Source organism: Zonotrichia leucophrys, chromosome 5, assembly GCF_028769735.1.
Source record: "Zonotrichia leucophrys gambelii isolate GWCS_2022_RI chromosome 5, RI_Zleu_2.0, whole genome shotgun sequence".
In the NCBI taxonomy this organism is placed as follows: domain Eukaryota; kingdom Metazoa; phylum Chordata; class Aves; order Passeriformes; family Passerellidae; genus Zonotrichia; species Zonotrichia leucophrys.
This window is the reverse complement of record NC_088175.1, coordinates 33,890,387-33,908,375: the sequence shown is the minus strand read 5'-3', so window position 1 is coordinate 33,908,375 and position 17,989 is coordinate 33,890,387. Positions and strand designations below refer to the sequence as shown.

Genomic DNA, 17,989 nt, shown 5'->3' with positions numbered 1-17,989 from the left:
TTTGTATGATACCAAAGCCTGTGTCTATTGCCAGAGAAAGCCAAAGGAGCAGTATCACATTTGTCCCTAAGGAAAGAGTTGAACAAATCATTCCAGCCAATCCAGACAGCAAGAGAAAATGAGGTACATTCATTGCTAGAAGTTGATACTTCTCACCATGATAACATCTTCCTTCCCAAGGATCCCAAACTATATAGCACTGTCAGTCTTGTTACTAGGAACAAAGCAAATGTTCCTTCCTGTAAAACAAGGCTCTACACAGTGCTGAGCTGGTATTTTGAACTGCCAGGCACAAAAGAGATCTAAAAGCTGCATCTGACCCTCAACCCTGTCACACACACCACAGATACCTCCTCAGATAAATACTGTTAAACTGTCACATAAGATCCAGCAGGGGCGTTCAAATTAGAGCCAGCAGAAACACTCTTTAGAGGAAAAGGGGATCTCAGCCATCAGTTTGCAGAGTCCAGTGGAAGCAGTGCTACATCTACAAGCTAAGAGCAAAAGGTTTTTCTCAGTCACGCTCCAGCTAGCAGGTGGTCAGGACATATTTCACCAGAAACAAAAGAAAAGAAGTGGTGTTTTGTGACAAGAATATAGACTCAAAAAAAAAAAAAAAAGGTCCATTCCCTTGTCTCCAGTTCACTTGTGTTTGATTTATCAAACAAACAAAGTTATGGAAAAACAGTTTCCTAACCAAGGTAAGTTACAACTGGTTATTATTTCCGAGCTTTCCAAAGAGTCTTGAACAGAGCAGCACATCTACCTGCATGCTGGAAGAGAAAGTTTCAAGCAAAGGGTTAGTTTACAAGAAAAGTAAAATGTACTAGTAGGAAGTCTCTTCATCTGTTTTTTTTTTTTTCTTGCTGGTTCTTTAAGCTGAAATGAAAAAAAGACAGACTCTTTTAAGAGCCCAGAAAATATAAAGTGGGATGCTATGCACATTCCCTCTGCGTGATCAAATGCACTAGAATGAGGGCCCTGTTTTTCTTCAGTATAGCAGAGATCAAGAAAACAGGATGATAAATAATGTATAGGGGGAACATGTTCCTTTAAGATATGTTGGCACAGACATCAGGCTGGAAGAAGCAAAGCAGCATTAGTGTGTAATTACACAGAGAGTTTTCAAGAGCCTGCATTTCACGAAGATTCAAGAGCAGAGCTGAGATTTCTCAAGCTTGTAATGAACAAATACCAGTAGCATTTCAGCATATCTATAAAGTCAAGATTAGTCCTAAGAGAGGCATAATTTTACTTGTTTAACTAAAAGATGTGGATTAATTGGCAGAGGGGTGATTGATCCCTGTTCCTGTAAGGGTCAGGAGTGAGCCAGATGAGGGAAGCCTCAAGGTACTCCCAAGATTGAAAGCAGATGTCCACATGATTGGGACAAATGAACACTGGAATAAAGTGGGAGAAAAAACTATCCTTGAAGACTAAAACTATTCTGGAAGGAAAACTGTAGAGATCAAGGTTAGTCCCCTGCAATCAGCAATCACAGTGCTAGATGGTGGAGAGAACTGAAATACATACCCAATTCTGTTTCTCAGAAAAAACTGAAATACTCATTGCCAGCAAAACACTTTCTGCTTGATCCATACAGAACTAAATGACTGCATATTTTTCAATTCTGAAATTTCACTCAGGTATGCTAAGTCCCAACAAAGTTTTCTTAATTACCAAAAAAACCCAAGTTGTTGTAACTGGCTCAAAGACTTGAACTGACATGGTAATGGGGCATTGCAATGCATGATGGAAATGCCATCAGGTTGCTCTTCAGCAGTGAATCCAGCAGAGAGGTCCATGGAACACCACTACATTGAGAAGTATGCCCTCTGAAAGAAGTTTGGAAAATATCTAATACCTGTCCTTGACAGATTAATTTAATTTCTGAAAAGTTACAGAAGTCATTCTTTTACACCATAAAGACTTTTAAAAAAATTACTTGTTTGGGCCTGCCAAACTGCCCGCTAGCTTTCTAAACCTGGGCTTGGTCTCTAATTTTAAGTCAGCATAAATAGGGAAAAGACAATTTTAAAAACTGGACATCCTAATACCAAGTCCCTTCATCTCAGATCTGCAGCATACTTCAAAATATGTCCATTCCAATCCTCTACTTCAGAAAAACATGGATTATGGAAAACACTAGGACAGTGCCCACAAACCTTCTGGAATCTCACAAGTTATCTTTGAGCTTGAAGATGCTGAGACTGAAGATCAAGTTTATTTGCTTGGGAAAGAAGCGTAGCCTTCAAAGCACAGCAGGAACAAACATTGAGTGGATGAACAGAAATCTTCTGGGCTCACCAGAGGGCTCACCACTAAGCCCTGGGAGCCAGAACATATGACATTTTCATAATATGAAACTTCACATTCTACACTCATGTTGGCTATCATTTATTCTCCACTTTAAATTAAGAATCCCACATTTCAAACCTTCACAGCTCTCAAAATTACTGAGCTTGTTTGTGCTTTGGTATGGGGACACAGTTTCATCTGCTGAACTCCAGATATTTTAGAAAAGACAAAAGAAAAAAGGACAACTACTAGTTCTGTATTAGAAAATGAATGAAAAAGAATCCTTTTCCTACAGGAAATATATAATCCTATATTCCTAGATATATAATAGATAATATTATAATATATAATACATAATAAATCATTATATGTTTATATATATATAATATATAGTCCTATAATCCTTTATGAAATCAGAAACTCCACAAGACACCAACTGTGAACAAGAAAACATTGTAAAAATTGTATCTCTGAAAATAAATGGGAAAAACAGGATCTCCAGCACCTAAGTCAGTCTGAGGGTTTTGCTCTATGGTTATGGCTTTGTTCATTATAATGGTTTTGAACCACTACTTATTCTTTTAAAGGTAGAAGAGGAACAGGAAATGAAAAGAAAATGGTTATCACATCAAGATGAAGAAATACTACAGAGCATTTTGAACAGTCTCACTGTGTGAACAACCTCTTGCTCACCATTTAATTTTTGAAGTATATATATGATCAAAAGTTTAGAAAGGACACAGAAGAGTAGATTTGAAATTAGATGCAAGCTAATCTGCAGAGATGCCTCAATGACAATTTCAGCAGGGTATTTCAAAGCCACCTTGCCTTCAACTCCGGTAAAGAAGTCCGGTTGCTGGGTGGAGGTGATTGCAATCCTGCTCTTTATCTTTCTTAAGCTCTTGTTTTCCAACTATTTGCTCAGCTGACTAATGTCAGCATTACTTTCTCTGGACAGAAAGCACATAGTTTTTCCCTCAATAATTTTCCTGCGAATTAGTAAGAAGAGACAGTGCTCATGTCCAGTACTTAAGGACTTACCCAGGTTTTAAGGGAAGAAGAGACATCCTATTAAAGCATTTAACAGAACAACAACCACACAAGGATACAAACAATTCAAATTCATACTCAAGGAAGAATGAGTGCTGTTGAAACCAGCAGCAGTCTGTGAAACAGTTTACTTTAGTATTTCTCAAGCAGTTTGATACTAACAGTCCTGACCAAGAGAAGCAGAATTTGGTTTTCCATGTTTTTAAATCACTGTTTCCCATAGTGACTGCTTTACACAAATGTTTGTAATAGAAGAGGTACTGAACTGTACAAAACTCACTACATTTCCAAAACACACTCAGGCAGCCCTTGACTAACCCAGTAAAATCCAGCATTCACAACATAACCAGCACATGTCCAGTTCCATTCTCCATGTATTCTGTCTGTTTCCAAAAGCCCTCCTCAGGCTGGCCCTATTGGCAGCATCCTGATGTACTTACTATTCAGTGAAGAACCTGGCAATGCCATACTGACTAATATCTTCTCTGTTCTCCAGCAGCTGACTCACTGCATCCTCCATGTATGTGAGGACATGTCGCTGAGCTGCAAATAAAAAACAGTAAGAGACAGAAGTTAGAATATAAGGGGCCTTCCCAGAGCCAGACAAGCCCAGCTGTGTGCCTTACACAAGACATCAAGCATCTGCTTCCTCAATTAGAGAGTGGAGGTTTCTTTCTCCCAGAAATAGATAGCAAAATTCATCACCTAAATCCTGCTTTCCTTCCTGGCTACACAGAGTTAGTCATTAACAGCACTGACCCTTTTTTAGAATCCCCTGAGATTTTGGTATTGAAGGAAGATAAGGAGCTGTGAGGCAGTCTCACTGGAAAACGCTTACTCCAGAGGAGTTCCTGATCTCTGTTCTGGGCCATCTTTCCTACACAGATTGTCAATGCTGTTTTGATGGGGCTGTTGCAGAGCTTTAGGTGTTCTTTACTTTCCCCTCTATGCCAAAGCCAAGTAGCTTTAAGGTTGCTTTGTAAAGGTTTCCTCCTGAAGGTGCAAATAAAAGTACATCTGTTTCCAAACAAGCATCAGTGAATGTGGCAGGTGGGGAACAGGTCTGAATGCCAAGAGAGATTTACATTGCTCAACAGCCAGTCTCAAATAACTGCCTGGGCCAAACATGGGAGAATTTCAGAAATGGTGGATCTGCCAATGCCTCACCACAGAATGACACTCACTTATAGGACTCCTGAGTAAAGACAGTTTGGTGCAACGCAAACTGTTTTGCTGCTTCTACAGGGGGCAGACTGTACAAAACAAGCATTTGCCAGGGAGGAAGCAGCACAGATTTACCACTGAGCCCCTTTGATGTTTTTGGCTAGAAACCAAGCTAGAGCAACAAAGAGCCGAGTCTGAGGTGATGTGCCAGCCAGCGAGCAGTAGACTTTCCAAATCTACAAGTTCAACAATCAGAAGACAAGTTACAACGAACCCAGGAAAATCATTCCTAACCTGGAAAGCACACAAACCCTGTTCCCAAACCACACACCTCCATCCTAAACACGTATCCTACTGTACCTTTGCAAGTAGTGTCGTGTCCTAAAAAGAGCAGGAGAAAACCCTTAGGGAACATAGGAAAGGCAAGGGCTGTTCTTGCTCCTTGCCAATCTGCTCCAGACTTGGCAGAATCACCCCCTCACCAGCAACTGGCCAACCTCAGACCCACATCAATATTCTCTAAACCATTTTAATTTGTGTTTAATATCCTGGTAAGCATCAAGCCTGTGCCACTTGATACACAGCATGGAAGGCCCTTTCATCTTAGTGTGGGGTGGACTTCAAGAGCAGCCCGGAAATGATTATTCCCAGTGGATACAGTGATTAAAAGTATGCGTGAATATTGATTGCTATCAGGGGATTTCTCTGCCTAGAACACTTTTCAGGACAATAGTAAAATTGGTTAAGCACACCCTGGAAAATACCTTGCAGCTGATAGCAAAATGGTGAGCCAAAAGTTTAAAGATATTATCTGGCACTAAAAGATACAGGGCGTAGCTTTATTTAATTATTTTAATGCAAAGGAATAAATTTAATTTATGTGAGTGATTAAAGAAAAATAGCTCTGCGCACCTGCGTCCCCCGAGGGAAGAATGAGTCCATGCAGCTCAGTCATAGGCTCAAGATAGCAACAACTGGGTAACTTTACTTCAGCCCATCCTTCCTCCCTCCTCCTGAAGCAGTCCATCTCACACTCAGCAATTGTCTCCCAAGGCCCCTCTTGAGGTGTCACATGTACCAGATTATGCCAGGAAATGGTACTAGCAGACAGATTTCCACTCATCTCAGCCTGCAATAAACTTCAGCTCAACTGCAAAACTATTCTCAACACTTTGTGGGGAAGTGTATACTCCTTTCATAGAATAGTCCCTATCAATGAACCATATTTCTCCTTAGAGTCATAAATCTCCCCTAAAAGCCTTTGGGAATAGACAGGCATGGTCCCACAGTGCTGCACAGCACAATGTAGCTGACCTCTATAATAAATACCTTTGAATCTGCTCCTGGAGAATAAATTAACTTTCAACACAGAATTTTAGACCTTTCAAAATGTACACAAAAATACATAGGTCATTATCGAATACAATTGCATGTAAAAGGGTATTTCTCTTAGGATTTTTGTTGCATAGCCTAAGGATCCTGGCGAAGAGCCTCTATACCTATTTCCCAGAAGAGTGGGTAGAGGTGTGGGGAAGGGAAGAAAACTATGAGCAGAGAAATTAAAAGAAAATAGCACTTTAAATCTCCTTGAGAAGTCTCTCTCTTTGTCCCTTTGGCTGTTGTGCTCTTTCCAGGTAGCACAGTTCACACTGCCAAACCAAATTCCAGCTCTGGCTTCCTGTTCACTGACTGCCCAGTTCCATGGAACGATGCGAGTAATATGTTTTATAACCCAACTAATGCTATGCTACACAGGAAAGTCACAGAACAAAATGTAATTTGCAGACAGGTTTTAGCAGGCTAGAGAGGCAAAATAAAGTGCCAGGAGTCTGGTTATAGCAAAAGAGTAGTTCCTTAATTTATACAAATGGTACTTTCCATAACAAACACTGGAACCATACCGGAACATTAACCGTTTATGCAAGCATAGTCAAAAATCTGTGGAGTTCTAGGCAAAATAAATGAGATGATTCATACATTTAATAGATTTTGAAAATTCAGGGATAATGATGTACTGGTTGCTCATATTTTGAGGCCCTCTTTGCAATAAGAAGGCAGCAAGTCCAAATCAGAATGTAAAGCCCAAATACTCACTGTGCTATTACAGCTTTCTGTCTCTACTAATTTTCTTCCTGACAGAACTCCAGTATACTGCAGTTTCCACACAGGAGGTGTTACAGCAGGACATCATCCTCAGCATTTGTTTGTTTCAGGCTTATTGTAACAGAAGCTGCCTACTCATACAGAACTTTCCAATGCAGCCTATATTCTGTAAATACAACAAAAATTCTCAACTCTGAAATCCCAAGCAAGTACCCCAAACAGGAAACCAGTGTGCCTGCCACATTCATTTGGTAGCTGCCACTCTTTGCAGTTGGGTTTCACAAAGGAATCTGACAGAGTAAGTTCGCAGAGGATTTTTCAGGCAGCCCATAACCTGATATTAAGTAAATACCTCTTATCACTATGTCACTAGCAGTGATGTTATACTTGGAGCCCCAGTCCAATGAGCAGCAGCACGTACAGCTCCTCCAAAGCTGCCCCCTGCAGCACTTAAGAGAACGGCCTGTGACACTCACATGCTCACACCCCCCCATCACACACATGCCCAATGTTTAAAATGAATCTTTGGAATGAATGCACTTTTGGGCTGAATGCAAATTGGGCTGAATCCAAATATGGCCAGGCCAAGTCATACAAGTACAAGGCACAATGGGGATTACATCCACAATCTCTATGGATTTCTCTACAGCACATTAGACAATCATAACTAATTCCATTTAGCCATAACCACACCAAATAATTTTGCATATGTATTTAAAATAGTAAAAATAGTCTTTTTATAAGCTACCAAATTACTTGTTTCAATCTTCTGATAAGAACAAACAATCCACTACTTTGTAGCTTTGATTGCACATGTTGTAAGAACAAGCATTGATACTTGAAAAGTCTTGAAGGAAAATTTCATGCAAATAATATCACTGCACAAAACTGAATATATGCACTGACACGATACTGTGTATATGCAATGGTTTTACTATCCAAGTGGATAACTCTCCAGGAGACACAACTTCTTCTGAAACAAGAGCTGCCTGTCAAAGCAATTTGTTCTGTATGCACACAGAGGAGCTTTTTTTTTTTTTTAAAGTTGGGGTCATTCCTGGCATAACTGAATATGCTGAAAAATCAGGAGTGGGAATTCCTGGATAAGACCAGCTTTTCTTACTTATTTGCCTCCTCCTCCTCAGCTGAAGTGCTGAAAATACACACTGCTTGATGCAATTAACGTTATGATTAATTTCAGTTATCAGAAGCTTGAGAGCATAACAAGCTTTAATGGACCTGGAGTATTTCTGGTATTTTTAATCTCTGAGAACATATACTGAAAGAGTATTTAGCTATTAGCTTATGCTCTCAGAGTATTTGTTCTAAACTGCAGCTTAACTAAGGACTACCTTATTACACACATTGGAAAGATACATCCATAGTAATATAAAATCAATTTCATGCAAATATTACCAAAACAATAATGATGCAAGAGAGAAATAGTAAGGATATAAAGTGCAACAACAAAATCACATCAACTCTGGAAATTTTTCCAGCATCAATGGTTTTTCAGGATGCTCATTATAATCTTTTCAGACATCATTAAGGACTTAATCTCTTCAGATATTGCTAAGAAACGGCCTGGGAAAGAGAAGTGAGTGAACAAAACAACCTAAATGCTACATCTCTGTACTATCATAGTTCCTTCCAGCTTTGCATAGCTTCAGAGTGTAATTTCCTATTAACCCCCAAAAGCAAAATGTTTTCTGAAGGACAGAACATTTAAGTACAAGTAGACCTTGTGATACCTGAGGTATCACCCAACATGAGACGGAGCACATGGCAAGGGGTCACACACCATAACTACAGCACATTTCGTATGTTCCAATTTTCAAAACCACTTTCAACAAAAAATTTAAGAAACATTTCCATTTATACTTTACTCTTGACCATAGCTGAGAATTTGGTTCAAACAATGAGCATAATACTGCACACAGAGTAACTTAATTGTGTAAGTCCTTCCAGCAGACTGCTTCCTGCAAGGTGTCATACAGCTGCTAGAAACCACCCCCCACCAAAGCAAATCGTTGAGCTACCTTCTCTTTTTTTGTCTGGTTGGGGTTTTTGGAGGTTTTTGTTTAAATCTAAAATTATTAATTGTGGAAGAAATTGTCATTTCAGTTTGTTATAAGGCATTAAGCAGCCTAATGGTTCCCTACCTATTCACGCTCAGAGGGACATATGCAAAGGACTGTACTCTCCAGTTGTGGAACTCTACCTAATTCAGGAGCAGATTTCACCTGCACCTTTCAAGTTAAGGTGGAAATCCTGTGGTGCAACAGCAGTATGGTGGTGAAATCTCCATCTTTTGGACAAAGTACTAGACTGACTCTAAGAAGATTCAACTAACATTGAATCTTTAGCTCTTGAACACCGAATCTTTAAATATTGAAGATTTAACTAACATTTCTATACGCAAACTCTTACACATTATTTTCAACTTACATTATAGTTGTCCTACCTGTACAATAGAGCAGGAAATAAAACTTTTAAATAGGCATTCTCTTCTCTTTTTCTAGACATGAGATCTTTAAGTCACAGTGCTCCACAGAAGTTCAACAAATATCTACACTACCAGTGTCAGCTGGTAGTATAGAGAACCAGTGTCAGCTGAGATGTCTGGATAACAATGAAGCTTATGTGCTGATTATGCTGTTAAAGGAAATTATTGTATTTGCACTTTCCAGATCAATATTTCTTAAAACTGTTCAGAAGAAGAGTAAGCCTTTGGCTTCAGCAAAGTCTCCACACAACTTCTCTCTTGGGAGCTACTCAGTTTTGTAAAAGAATGTATACTCTTTCTAATCATTAAACTCAAGACCTTTTATGAGAGAGATGAGGAAACACAACTGTGTTTCTGGCACTTGATAGGCCCATGCTTTACTGATAAGGCACTTTCCTAGCAGAGTATTTGCATTCTTACATGCCTTATGTTGGCAAGGAAGGACAAGAAACAACATCCTGAAGCTGGGTAGTAGAAGGCAAGAGAATACATAGAAAATATAGAAGTTTGGAAATTTGCAGTACTCTACAGCTTTTTCTCCGTAACAGCAAATGGGAGCAGGGAAGTAATACAATATGAAGTTCTGAGACAGCTGCATGAGCAGAACAATACCCTAAGTGCTCTGCTGCCTGCTATAAATAACTGAGCAATCACCAGTTATTAAACCATAATGAGGAAGCCATGAAAAATGTCTCAAATATGCCTCATTTTGCCTACTGTAGGTTCAGTCTCATCCATCAAATGAGAAACACATTATCATCACTATAACCAAACAATAAATGCTGTTTATTTAGAGAAACTACTGTTTATAATGTCCTGCTTGTAACAACATCATCTGCACTGTAGCCTTTCTGCCAGTTCTGCAGACCTCATCTCCACTCCCATTCCCTAAGTAATGGTCATCTCTTTTCTTCTACTTACTGTCTCATTGTGGCATGAGACGTGTTGCCCTGATTTTCATATTCCAGGAATTTTGGCATAACAAAGCTTTGCAATTATTTTTCATCTTAAGTGAATATTAATTCTCTCCCTGATAATTTCTGTTTTAACTCAGAACTGCTTTTATTTCCCTCTTAGCATTCCAACTGGTTGTAGAAGAATTATCTCAAATAGAGCAGGAAATAAAACAGCAAGTAGCACATTATGTTATTCTGGCTGCTCAATTTATGTGATGGCCTGGTTTTGCTAATGAGAAAGAGAAGAGGGGAAGAAGGGTTTGGGTGAGTTGCCCATTCCAGCTCAGAAATGGCAGGGTCATCTGATCTGTGAGGGTCAGAGAATACCTTAAGTGGCAAGCTAAGGCAATGCAGGTCCAGAATGAAATTACAGAAAGTGAAAGTTATCACAGCTCCTTACAGCCCCACTTCAGACACTAACAAGACCTTGAGGTGCACAATAGAACAATCCAAATAATGGTGACTTCAGGATGCCAATGTAGAAAACAGAAACGCAACTCAGAAAAACATGTGGGGAGGTGTGTTTGTTTGGGGTGGGAGGAGGGGGAATTGGGGGTTGTTTTGGTTTGGCTTTTAACCATTTTCCTACTGCTAGTACACACTAAACTCCTTAGGATCTGTGAGCAGTTTGGCAAGTTATAAAGTCTCATGAAGGCAGAAAAACTGGTTTTCATAAAACTTTTAGCTAATAAGAATAAGCTTCCTCCTCTAATAGACAACAGAAACTGCAATCTAAACCCAAGGTATACTAAGTAAAGAACAGAACAAACTCTTATACAAGTCATTCTTCACCCTAATATGGTCACATGTCTTTTTCTGACACATGTCAGAATAATTTAGAAAGTTGTACAAAATGAATTCCAAATCAGCATGCGGAACAGAGATAAAAGGAGGCTCACTTAAGTGACTAGTAAAGCTGCTTGCACTTAACAATCTTGTACAGATAAGAAATCTCTCTCGTACATCTCACATCTTACCTTCAGATGTGCAACAGAAAACCGGGGTTTTTTTCACACTTTAAGTATTTTTAGTCTGCTTCCTAGATTGTTTTGAGTGATTCAATCCTTACTGACAAGTTTCACACAATTAAAAGGGCCTATTTCATTAAGAACAATTACAAGAACCTGAAACCACATTGGCTCATTAAGAAAAATAAATTTTACAGGTTTCAACCTAGAGCCACTCTGGAAAAGTCATTAACTATTAGCATGTAGGTTAAAAATAGTGAAGTGGTGTGACAGAACAAACCCAAAGGGTGTGTGTCTAGTGTGTCTACATGGCACTGTGATGCTGTTCTCAAACACCCAAAGCTCTACAACTGAAATCAGCAATAACACCTTCAGAAAGGTGAGTCCCATGACAGCAGTAAATAAACCTATTTCTGCCTTGAATTTCCTTGACACAGAACAGCATTGCAGTTATGCAGGTATGCACAAAGCACCCTAACAGCAGCCTAGCAGCAACAGCACAGAGAAATTCTACTCTAAGATTACTTAGATCACTCCTTTGCTTAAATGGTTAAACAAAAGTCTTTTAGTCTAGTACCCCCTGCAAGTTTTCCATTTACAGCAGTGCTTCTGCACTCTTGTTCCATTTTGACCTACAGAAATGGCAAAATTATGATGGAACAAGAAGCACAAAGCAATCCAATCCATTCCTGACCTTCCATTGTACAAGAAAACCACAGAAAATTATGTATACCTTGATAAGAGTTATTACCAAACAATCTCTTGGGCCTAGGAAGTAATGGCTGAAGAGCTTCACTCCACAAATACTCTCTTGAACACAATCCAAATGCTTATTACTCGTAATTCATCTCCTCCTCAGCAATTAAATGAAGTCATACTGACTTTATTCCATCCTAATTATTTTTATTTGACACCTTAACATCACACCACTTTGCTTCTTAGATTCCTGGAACATCAAGCCGTTACGGGCAGTTTAAAAAGGATGTAGTCTTCAAAGGAGTAGCCGCTTCGCAGGTTAAAAGATTTTCATTTTATGGAGGAAACAGTATCGATGCTACCTTATTTCAGAACAAAAGAACAGCACTCCTTCCCATTGCTGGGAAACGAGCACAAAATAAGGGTGCTCACCTAGATCTGTGAGCAAAACAGGCTGGTAATGGGTGAGGTCTATCACAGAAAGGCTGGACGCCGCTCGCCATCACATCGCCAAAGCGGACAGGGGAGGAAGGAGAGGCAGCTCAGCTCCCGCCGGCCGCCCGCGGAGACCGCACCTCCGGGCACCGGAGGGACGAGGGACGCTGCTGTGCCCTCCAGCTCAGCGCCCACAACCCGCTCTGTCACGGCCCGGCGCTGCCCGCTCCCCAGGCAGGGCGGACACGGAGCCGCTGCGAGCCCCCTCAGCCCGGCCCAGCCGGGGCCGCTCGCCGCAGTCCCCGGAAAGGACGGGCCGGGCGCAGCCACCCCGGCCCCGCCGAGCCCTCCCCATGCCGGGTCCCGGCCCACCGGCACACCAGGGGGAGAGAACCCTCAGGAAGCGTCCCCGCCCCGCCGCGCCGCTCCTCACCCAGGTACTCGGGCCCGGGCAGCGAGAGCCGCTCGGGGCTCAGCATCCTCCTCCTGCCGCTCCTTCCCGGCTTCCGCCCGTTTCCAAGGCGCCCGACGCTCCCGGCGCTGCTCGGCCGCTCGCCCCGGCTGGGAACACGCCCCTCGCCGCCACAGTTCCGCCCGGCAGCCCCATCGCCCGTGCCCTCAGGGGCTGGGGCAAGGCTGGGACAGAGCCCGGGGAAGGGACAGCGCCCGGAGCCCGCTGACAGCGCCCGGAGCGGGGGCTGCGCGGGGGCCGCGGTGGGCGATGCCCAGGGCGGCTGCTCCGGGGCCGAGGGACGCCTCAGAGAGGGGAGAGCGAGGGAGCAGGATGTCCTGAGGAGCTGAAATGGCGAGAGGAGAGGCACGTGTAAAGTCATCCTGATTAGATTCAAGTTGTCTAACTTAAGGTGTCTACTGCTAGGGGTTATTTAGGACTACAGCTGTGAGGGAAAGATCTTGATTTGAAGGTGAATTGTAATAAGTTAAAATCATACAATATGCTGAGTTGGAAGGGACTCATCCGAATCATCGAGTCCAGCTCCTGGCCTTGTGTAGGACACCCCAAAAATCACACCACGAGCCTGAGAGCATTGTTCAGATGCTTCCTGAGCTGTGCCAGCCTTGCTGCTCTGACCACTTCCCTGGGTTAATGAAGTCAATGTGTAGCAGCTTTGTTCCAGAGAGCAACGACTGAAAGTGTGGCCAAGGAGATCCTTCAGAGTTGTGTCCTTCTGACCATACTATCCCCGAGCTGGAATTTCTACATCCCTTGTGCTCAGGAGAGGTAGGTATAGGGATCCTCAGGAATTGTCCATTCTGTAGATTCAAGTGGAAGTGAGCAGAAAAGTCCTGAGTTGCAGGGCTCTTTCTGTTCTAGTCTGGGAATGGCCATTGTACTAGGATGTTCGAGTGGCAGAGCTCTTCATGTGGCTGGAAGCAAGCCTGCTGGACTCCTCTTTCCCAAAAGCTGATGTGGCTAAAATTCCCAAATTACTCTGCCATTTCTTTCATCACCATTAGAAAAAATACCAGCCCAGGATGTAATCCTGAAAGTATTACAAAAAAACCGAACCAACCAACCAACCAACAGGACTGCAGGTGTTTCTGTGTTTTAATTGACAAATGCAAAAGAACATAAATTCAATGAACCATTTGTTCCTGCATATGATCTGCCTTTATTCCACTAGAGAAAAATGCTGAGACACAGGCAACTCAACTTTAATCTATATTTAAAGGACAGCCACATTTAAAAAGGGCAAACAAAATGTTATAACTTAACTGTTAATATCCCACATAAGATTGCCTGGACCTCTCCTTTGTTTTTTGTTATGTCTTTAAAAGCATATGGCTTAGATATAAATATCTCAAAGATGAGCAGAGAGAATAGTTTAGTGAACAGACAATGAGACACTCCAGCACGAATGATTGAAAAAATGTAAGATCACCTTAAAGAGGATAAATGTAACATATGAAATTATGTTACCTAAAATTATTTGTACTACAATATGAAATTATGTTACCTAAAATTATTTGCACTACAATGAAACTCACTCAAAACTCCAGGTTGTTCAGTTTGGCACTTTGTGCATTCTGATATAGGCTATAAATTTAAATATGGGATTTTTTCAGTAATAGATACAATGAGATCACAGAATGCATTGATCCAAGATATTTTTGAGCCCAGAAATTCAGCAGAATTTAGAAAGGAAGTGGATTCAAGCAGAATGAGAAAACACATGATTATGTTGTTACACACATAAGCAGTGTCCCTGGTGTTTAAAAAGCTCTTCTATAATGTGGGTCAGCTGAGCTGGTAAGAGCCTTCCACAGGTTGTGCACTCTTTCCTTTTGTTGTTTAAACCATTTCTGTAAACCAGAGTTTAGTTTTGATCAGTATTTAGAACACTGATTTACAAGAGACCTTTAAAGCCCAGTTTTGAATATTACATATTCTGACATCTCTGTTTTTTCCTTTAGAGTGGTTTCTCTCCTCTTCTCTTCTCTTCTCTTCTCTTCTCTTCTCTTCTCTTCTCTTCTCTTCTCTTCTCTTCTCTTCTCTTCTCTTCTCTTCTCTTCTCTTCTCTTCTCTTCTCTTCTCTTCTCTTCTCTTCTCTTCTCTTCTCTTCTCTTCTCTTCTCTTCTCTTCTCTTCTCTTCTCTTTCCTCTTAGTCTCTATGGGTTAGACTTTGTTATTTCCTTCAGACCAGCTAAAGGAAACCTTTTGGACACTGGTCCCATTTGCAGTTCTAATAAGAGTAAGTTTCAGTAGTAATGGTGCCTGACTGTTAACCAAAAGAAAATTATATAAAAACAAGATGTCATTTTTATGCCATTTATAGACTTTCCTGTTTACTATTATTTCTCCCTTGGCTTGCCAGAGCCCGGATTAGGTGATATAACAGGTCAGCAGCACTTACCTGTTCCCTCAGCCTCATGACCTGAAAAGGGAGAAATGCTGCCAGCCTGGCCATAGGTGTTAAGTTTGTTTTACCAACTTCATTTTAGAACACCAGACTAATGCATTTTAATAAATTCAGAAGGTTTTTCTGGGCCACTGGAAACCATCTGGAGGTTTAATAGCTGCCCCCAGAGGGGCACATCTAACAAGGGCTTAATGTTCTTTTGAGCCCAGCTGGAAGAATGATTGTGAAGAAAATTATTTTTTGTCAGTCTCTTGGTAGATTATCAGAGGTACAGATCTCACTTCAGGGCAGCCTATGGAGTACACTTTTACCATCTACCCTGGGAATCACTGTGGTGCTTACATCTAGTAACTAAAATTGCTGCATTTTGTTTACCAGGGACATTTGGGCATCCAAATCAGTCTTTCAAGGAGGATCAGTTGGATTACATTGGTATATTTTGTGCACACTCTCTTTCAGAGTTAACGTGATCTTGATCTGATTTAGCTTAATTCACTTTGAAGAGTGGTTTAAGGAGAGTTTCAGAAATCATATGTTTAGTAAACTGGGCTAACTTAGTTATATGAGTCCATGTGACCACAAGTTTGAAAATAGTTAGTGGTGTAATTTAAATTACGTCATGAAATAAAATGTCTTTATTATGTTAAGATGCATGGACTGAAAATCTTTCCTGTTAAGTTTTGTGTTTCTCAGCAACTTAGCTAAAATCAGATTTCTGTTTTTCTCCAGAAACACATACTTTGCCCCCACTATATTAATTGCTTAGCTTACTCTCTGATACTCTCTTAGCTTACTCTGCTGATTTTATGTTCATCTTCCTGAATTATACCATCAATGTGAAACTGAAATATTTTCCTTTTATTAGACAAAGTTATCCTGAGAAACAGCTCCTCTTTCAGAGAGAGTATTATATAGAATTATAAACAGGACTAGATAGCAAGAACCAAATTCCAGAGGAAATGCCTTGTTTTAAACAGATTGAATCACTTTGCCTGGCTTCTTTAACTTTTCTTGGAATGAAATGTTTCAATTGCTTAGAATTTTAACAATTATTACTATGGTAGTTACAATACAGCCTACTGGGTGTATCAGATGAAACAAACCTTTTTTTTTCTTCAGGTGACTGATGGAAATGTTGTTGCTACAGTGTACAAAGAACTAAGCTGTGGGCAGTCTTCGGAATTGTTCCATCTGACTGTGAAATCAATGTAAGACAGTTTCACAGAAACACTAAGAAAATGTCTCTGTCCTTTCCTGTTTATCCTTTGAGCATCCAAAGCTTTATCCTGTTTTAAAACATAGCTAGCTAAGAGCCTGTCTTGTGCAGAACTCAGCTTTTTTGACTTTGATAGTGCTTTGTGTTCTTCGAGGCTTCCCACATATTTTCCAGATGAGCTTTTCCTTGTACATAATAATTAATGAAATTGCAGGTGTGATAACAAAAAGACACATGAAAAACAAATTATACTGTGAGGAGAAAAACATTGACTTAACTAACTGTCAATCTTTATTGATAATCTATTATTTTGGGCACATTAGCAGAGATAAGTTTTGAGGAGAGATCTGAAGAAATGGAGAATAAGGAGTTCACATGCTATTATTTATGTAAATTATTGGAAATCATGTAAGGGAAATTAGCACTCTATTTTGTAAGTAATTTAAAAAATCAATGGTACTGAAGCTGGATGATTCATTCATGAGTCAGTTGCAAACCCATAAAAACCTCTCATTAAATTTTTGATTTAATAATTATTTATATGGATTATGACCAAACTCTCTAAACACATACACTAAAAATAAGATTATCTTAAATAAAAAAGGTCAGCCAAAACCAAAAATTATGAAATTACATGATGAAATCCATGTTTTTATATTGTTGGTCCCTCAGAAGTCTTTTACAGAAAAAGATCCAGGACTTCTAGTGCTTCTCCTAATCTGAGCCTTCTCAAACTGAATGAACTCTTTGTCTGGTTTACTTATAGCACAGTGGTTTTGCACGAGTAAATTAATTAATTTTCCCAAATAATGCAGTATTAATACTACCTCTTCAGGTAAAACCTAGACAAACAGATTGGACTTAGGCTGTTCTTTAAGATCTTCAGGGAAATAAAATTCACCAAATTTCTCTCTCCTAGCATCTGCCAAGATGAATTCTGGAAACAACTGTGTTTTTCAGCTAGTGATAGATAACTTAACATGGTAACAGCAGCAGCTCTCTTCAGTAGCCAGCATTTGTACCATTACAGAGCTTAACTGTGACACCAGTAATTGTACCAGCAAGTCTTGAGTCAGGAATATACTTAACTAGTAAGATGTCATAAGCATACAGGAAACTGTCCTGTGAACATGATGCCATCATAATTTTTATTTTATTTACTAGTTTAACTGCATTTTAATCTGGATTGCTAAGATTTTATTTTCCCTCTTGAACTGGTGGACAGAAAAAAGTAAAGGGAGATCTGATCTTATTTTGAGATCTGTCTGTGTTGTTGATGATTCAGGTCTAAACAAGCTCCAAGATTTTAAATACAAGTTGGTGAGAAGAAAAAACCCTTGAAATATTCTTCTATTCCTCAGCCATAAGAGTACTTTTGAATTCTGCATGATGTGCTTATGAGAAAAGGGAATAGTAGGGTGACAGATTCTGTGGCTCAGGGAGGCCACATGTTTGTTTTCAAACCAATGGTAGCTGTAAGTTGTATAATAGATTCCTGGCATGCATTAAATGCAATGTCCAAATTCTGATTTTGAGTTTAGTGTTTAGTAAGCAAAGTTGGCTTTTTTTGTAAGAACAAACTGCTGAAAGACTCTCCTCCAGTTTTTGTTCCCATTATCTCATCAGGAAGGAAAGGACAACATCTTTAAAAGTACTTAAGTACCAAGTGAGTGACCCTTCTCTGTTGGAATGCCGCCCCACTAATGATGCAGAGAAGA

The 17,989-nt window shown here is 40.2% G+C and overlaps 2 protein-coding genes across 4 annotated transcripts in view; one reads left to right on the top strand and one right to left on the bottom strand.

Annotated features, from left to right (window-relative positions):
* CSTPP1 (centriolar satellite-associated tubulin polyglutamylase complex regulator 1) overlaps nt 1-12,937 on the bottom strand; it is a 79,418-nt gene extending 66,481 nt beyond the window's left edge. Inside the window, exons 1-2 of one of the 3 annotated variants that reach the window (XM_064714210.1) lie at nt 12,610-12,937; nt 3,789-3,891 (exon numbers count right to left, since the gene is read on the bottom strand). In XM_064714210.1, coding sequence (XP_064570280.1) covers nt 3,789-3,891; nt 12,610-12,655 — 149 coding nt within the window. In that variant the 5' untranslated portion in view covers nt 12,656-12,937. Of the gene's footprint in view, nt 1-3,788; nt 3,892-12,173; nt 12,380-12,609 lie in introns of those variants that run through there. The other 2 variants (XM_064714212.1, XM_064714211.1) reach the window with 2 other exon arrangements.
* A 351-nt stretch (nt 12,938-13,288) lies between these two features.
* The window catches only part of LRP4 (LDL receptor related protein 4), a 96,147-nt gene continuing 91,446 nt past the window's right edge, over nt 13,289-17,989 (top strand). Inside the window, exons 1-2 of the mRNA XM_064714206.1 lie at nt 13,289-13,416; nt 16,175-16,263. The gene's annotated coding sequence lies outside the window, so the exon portion shown is untranslated. The remainder of the gene's footprint in view (nt 13,417-16,174; nt 16,264-17,989) is intronic.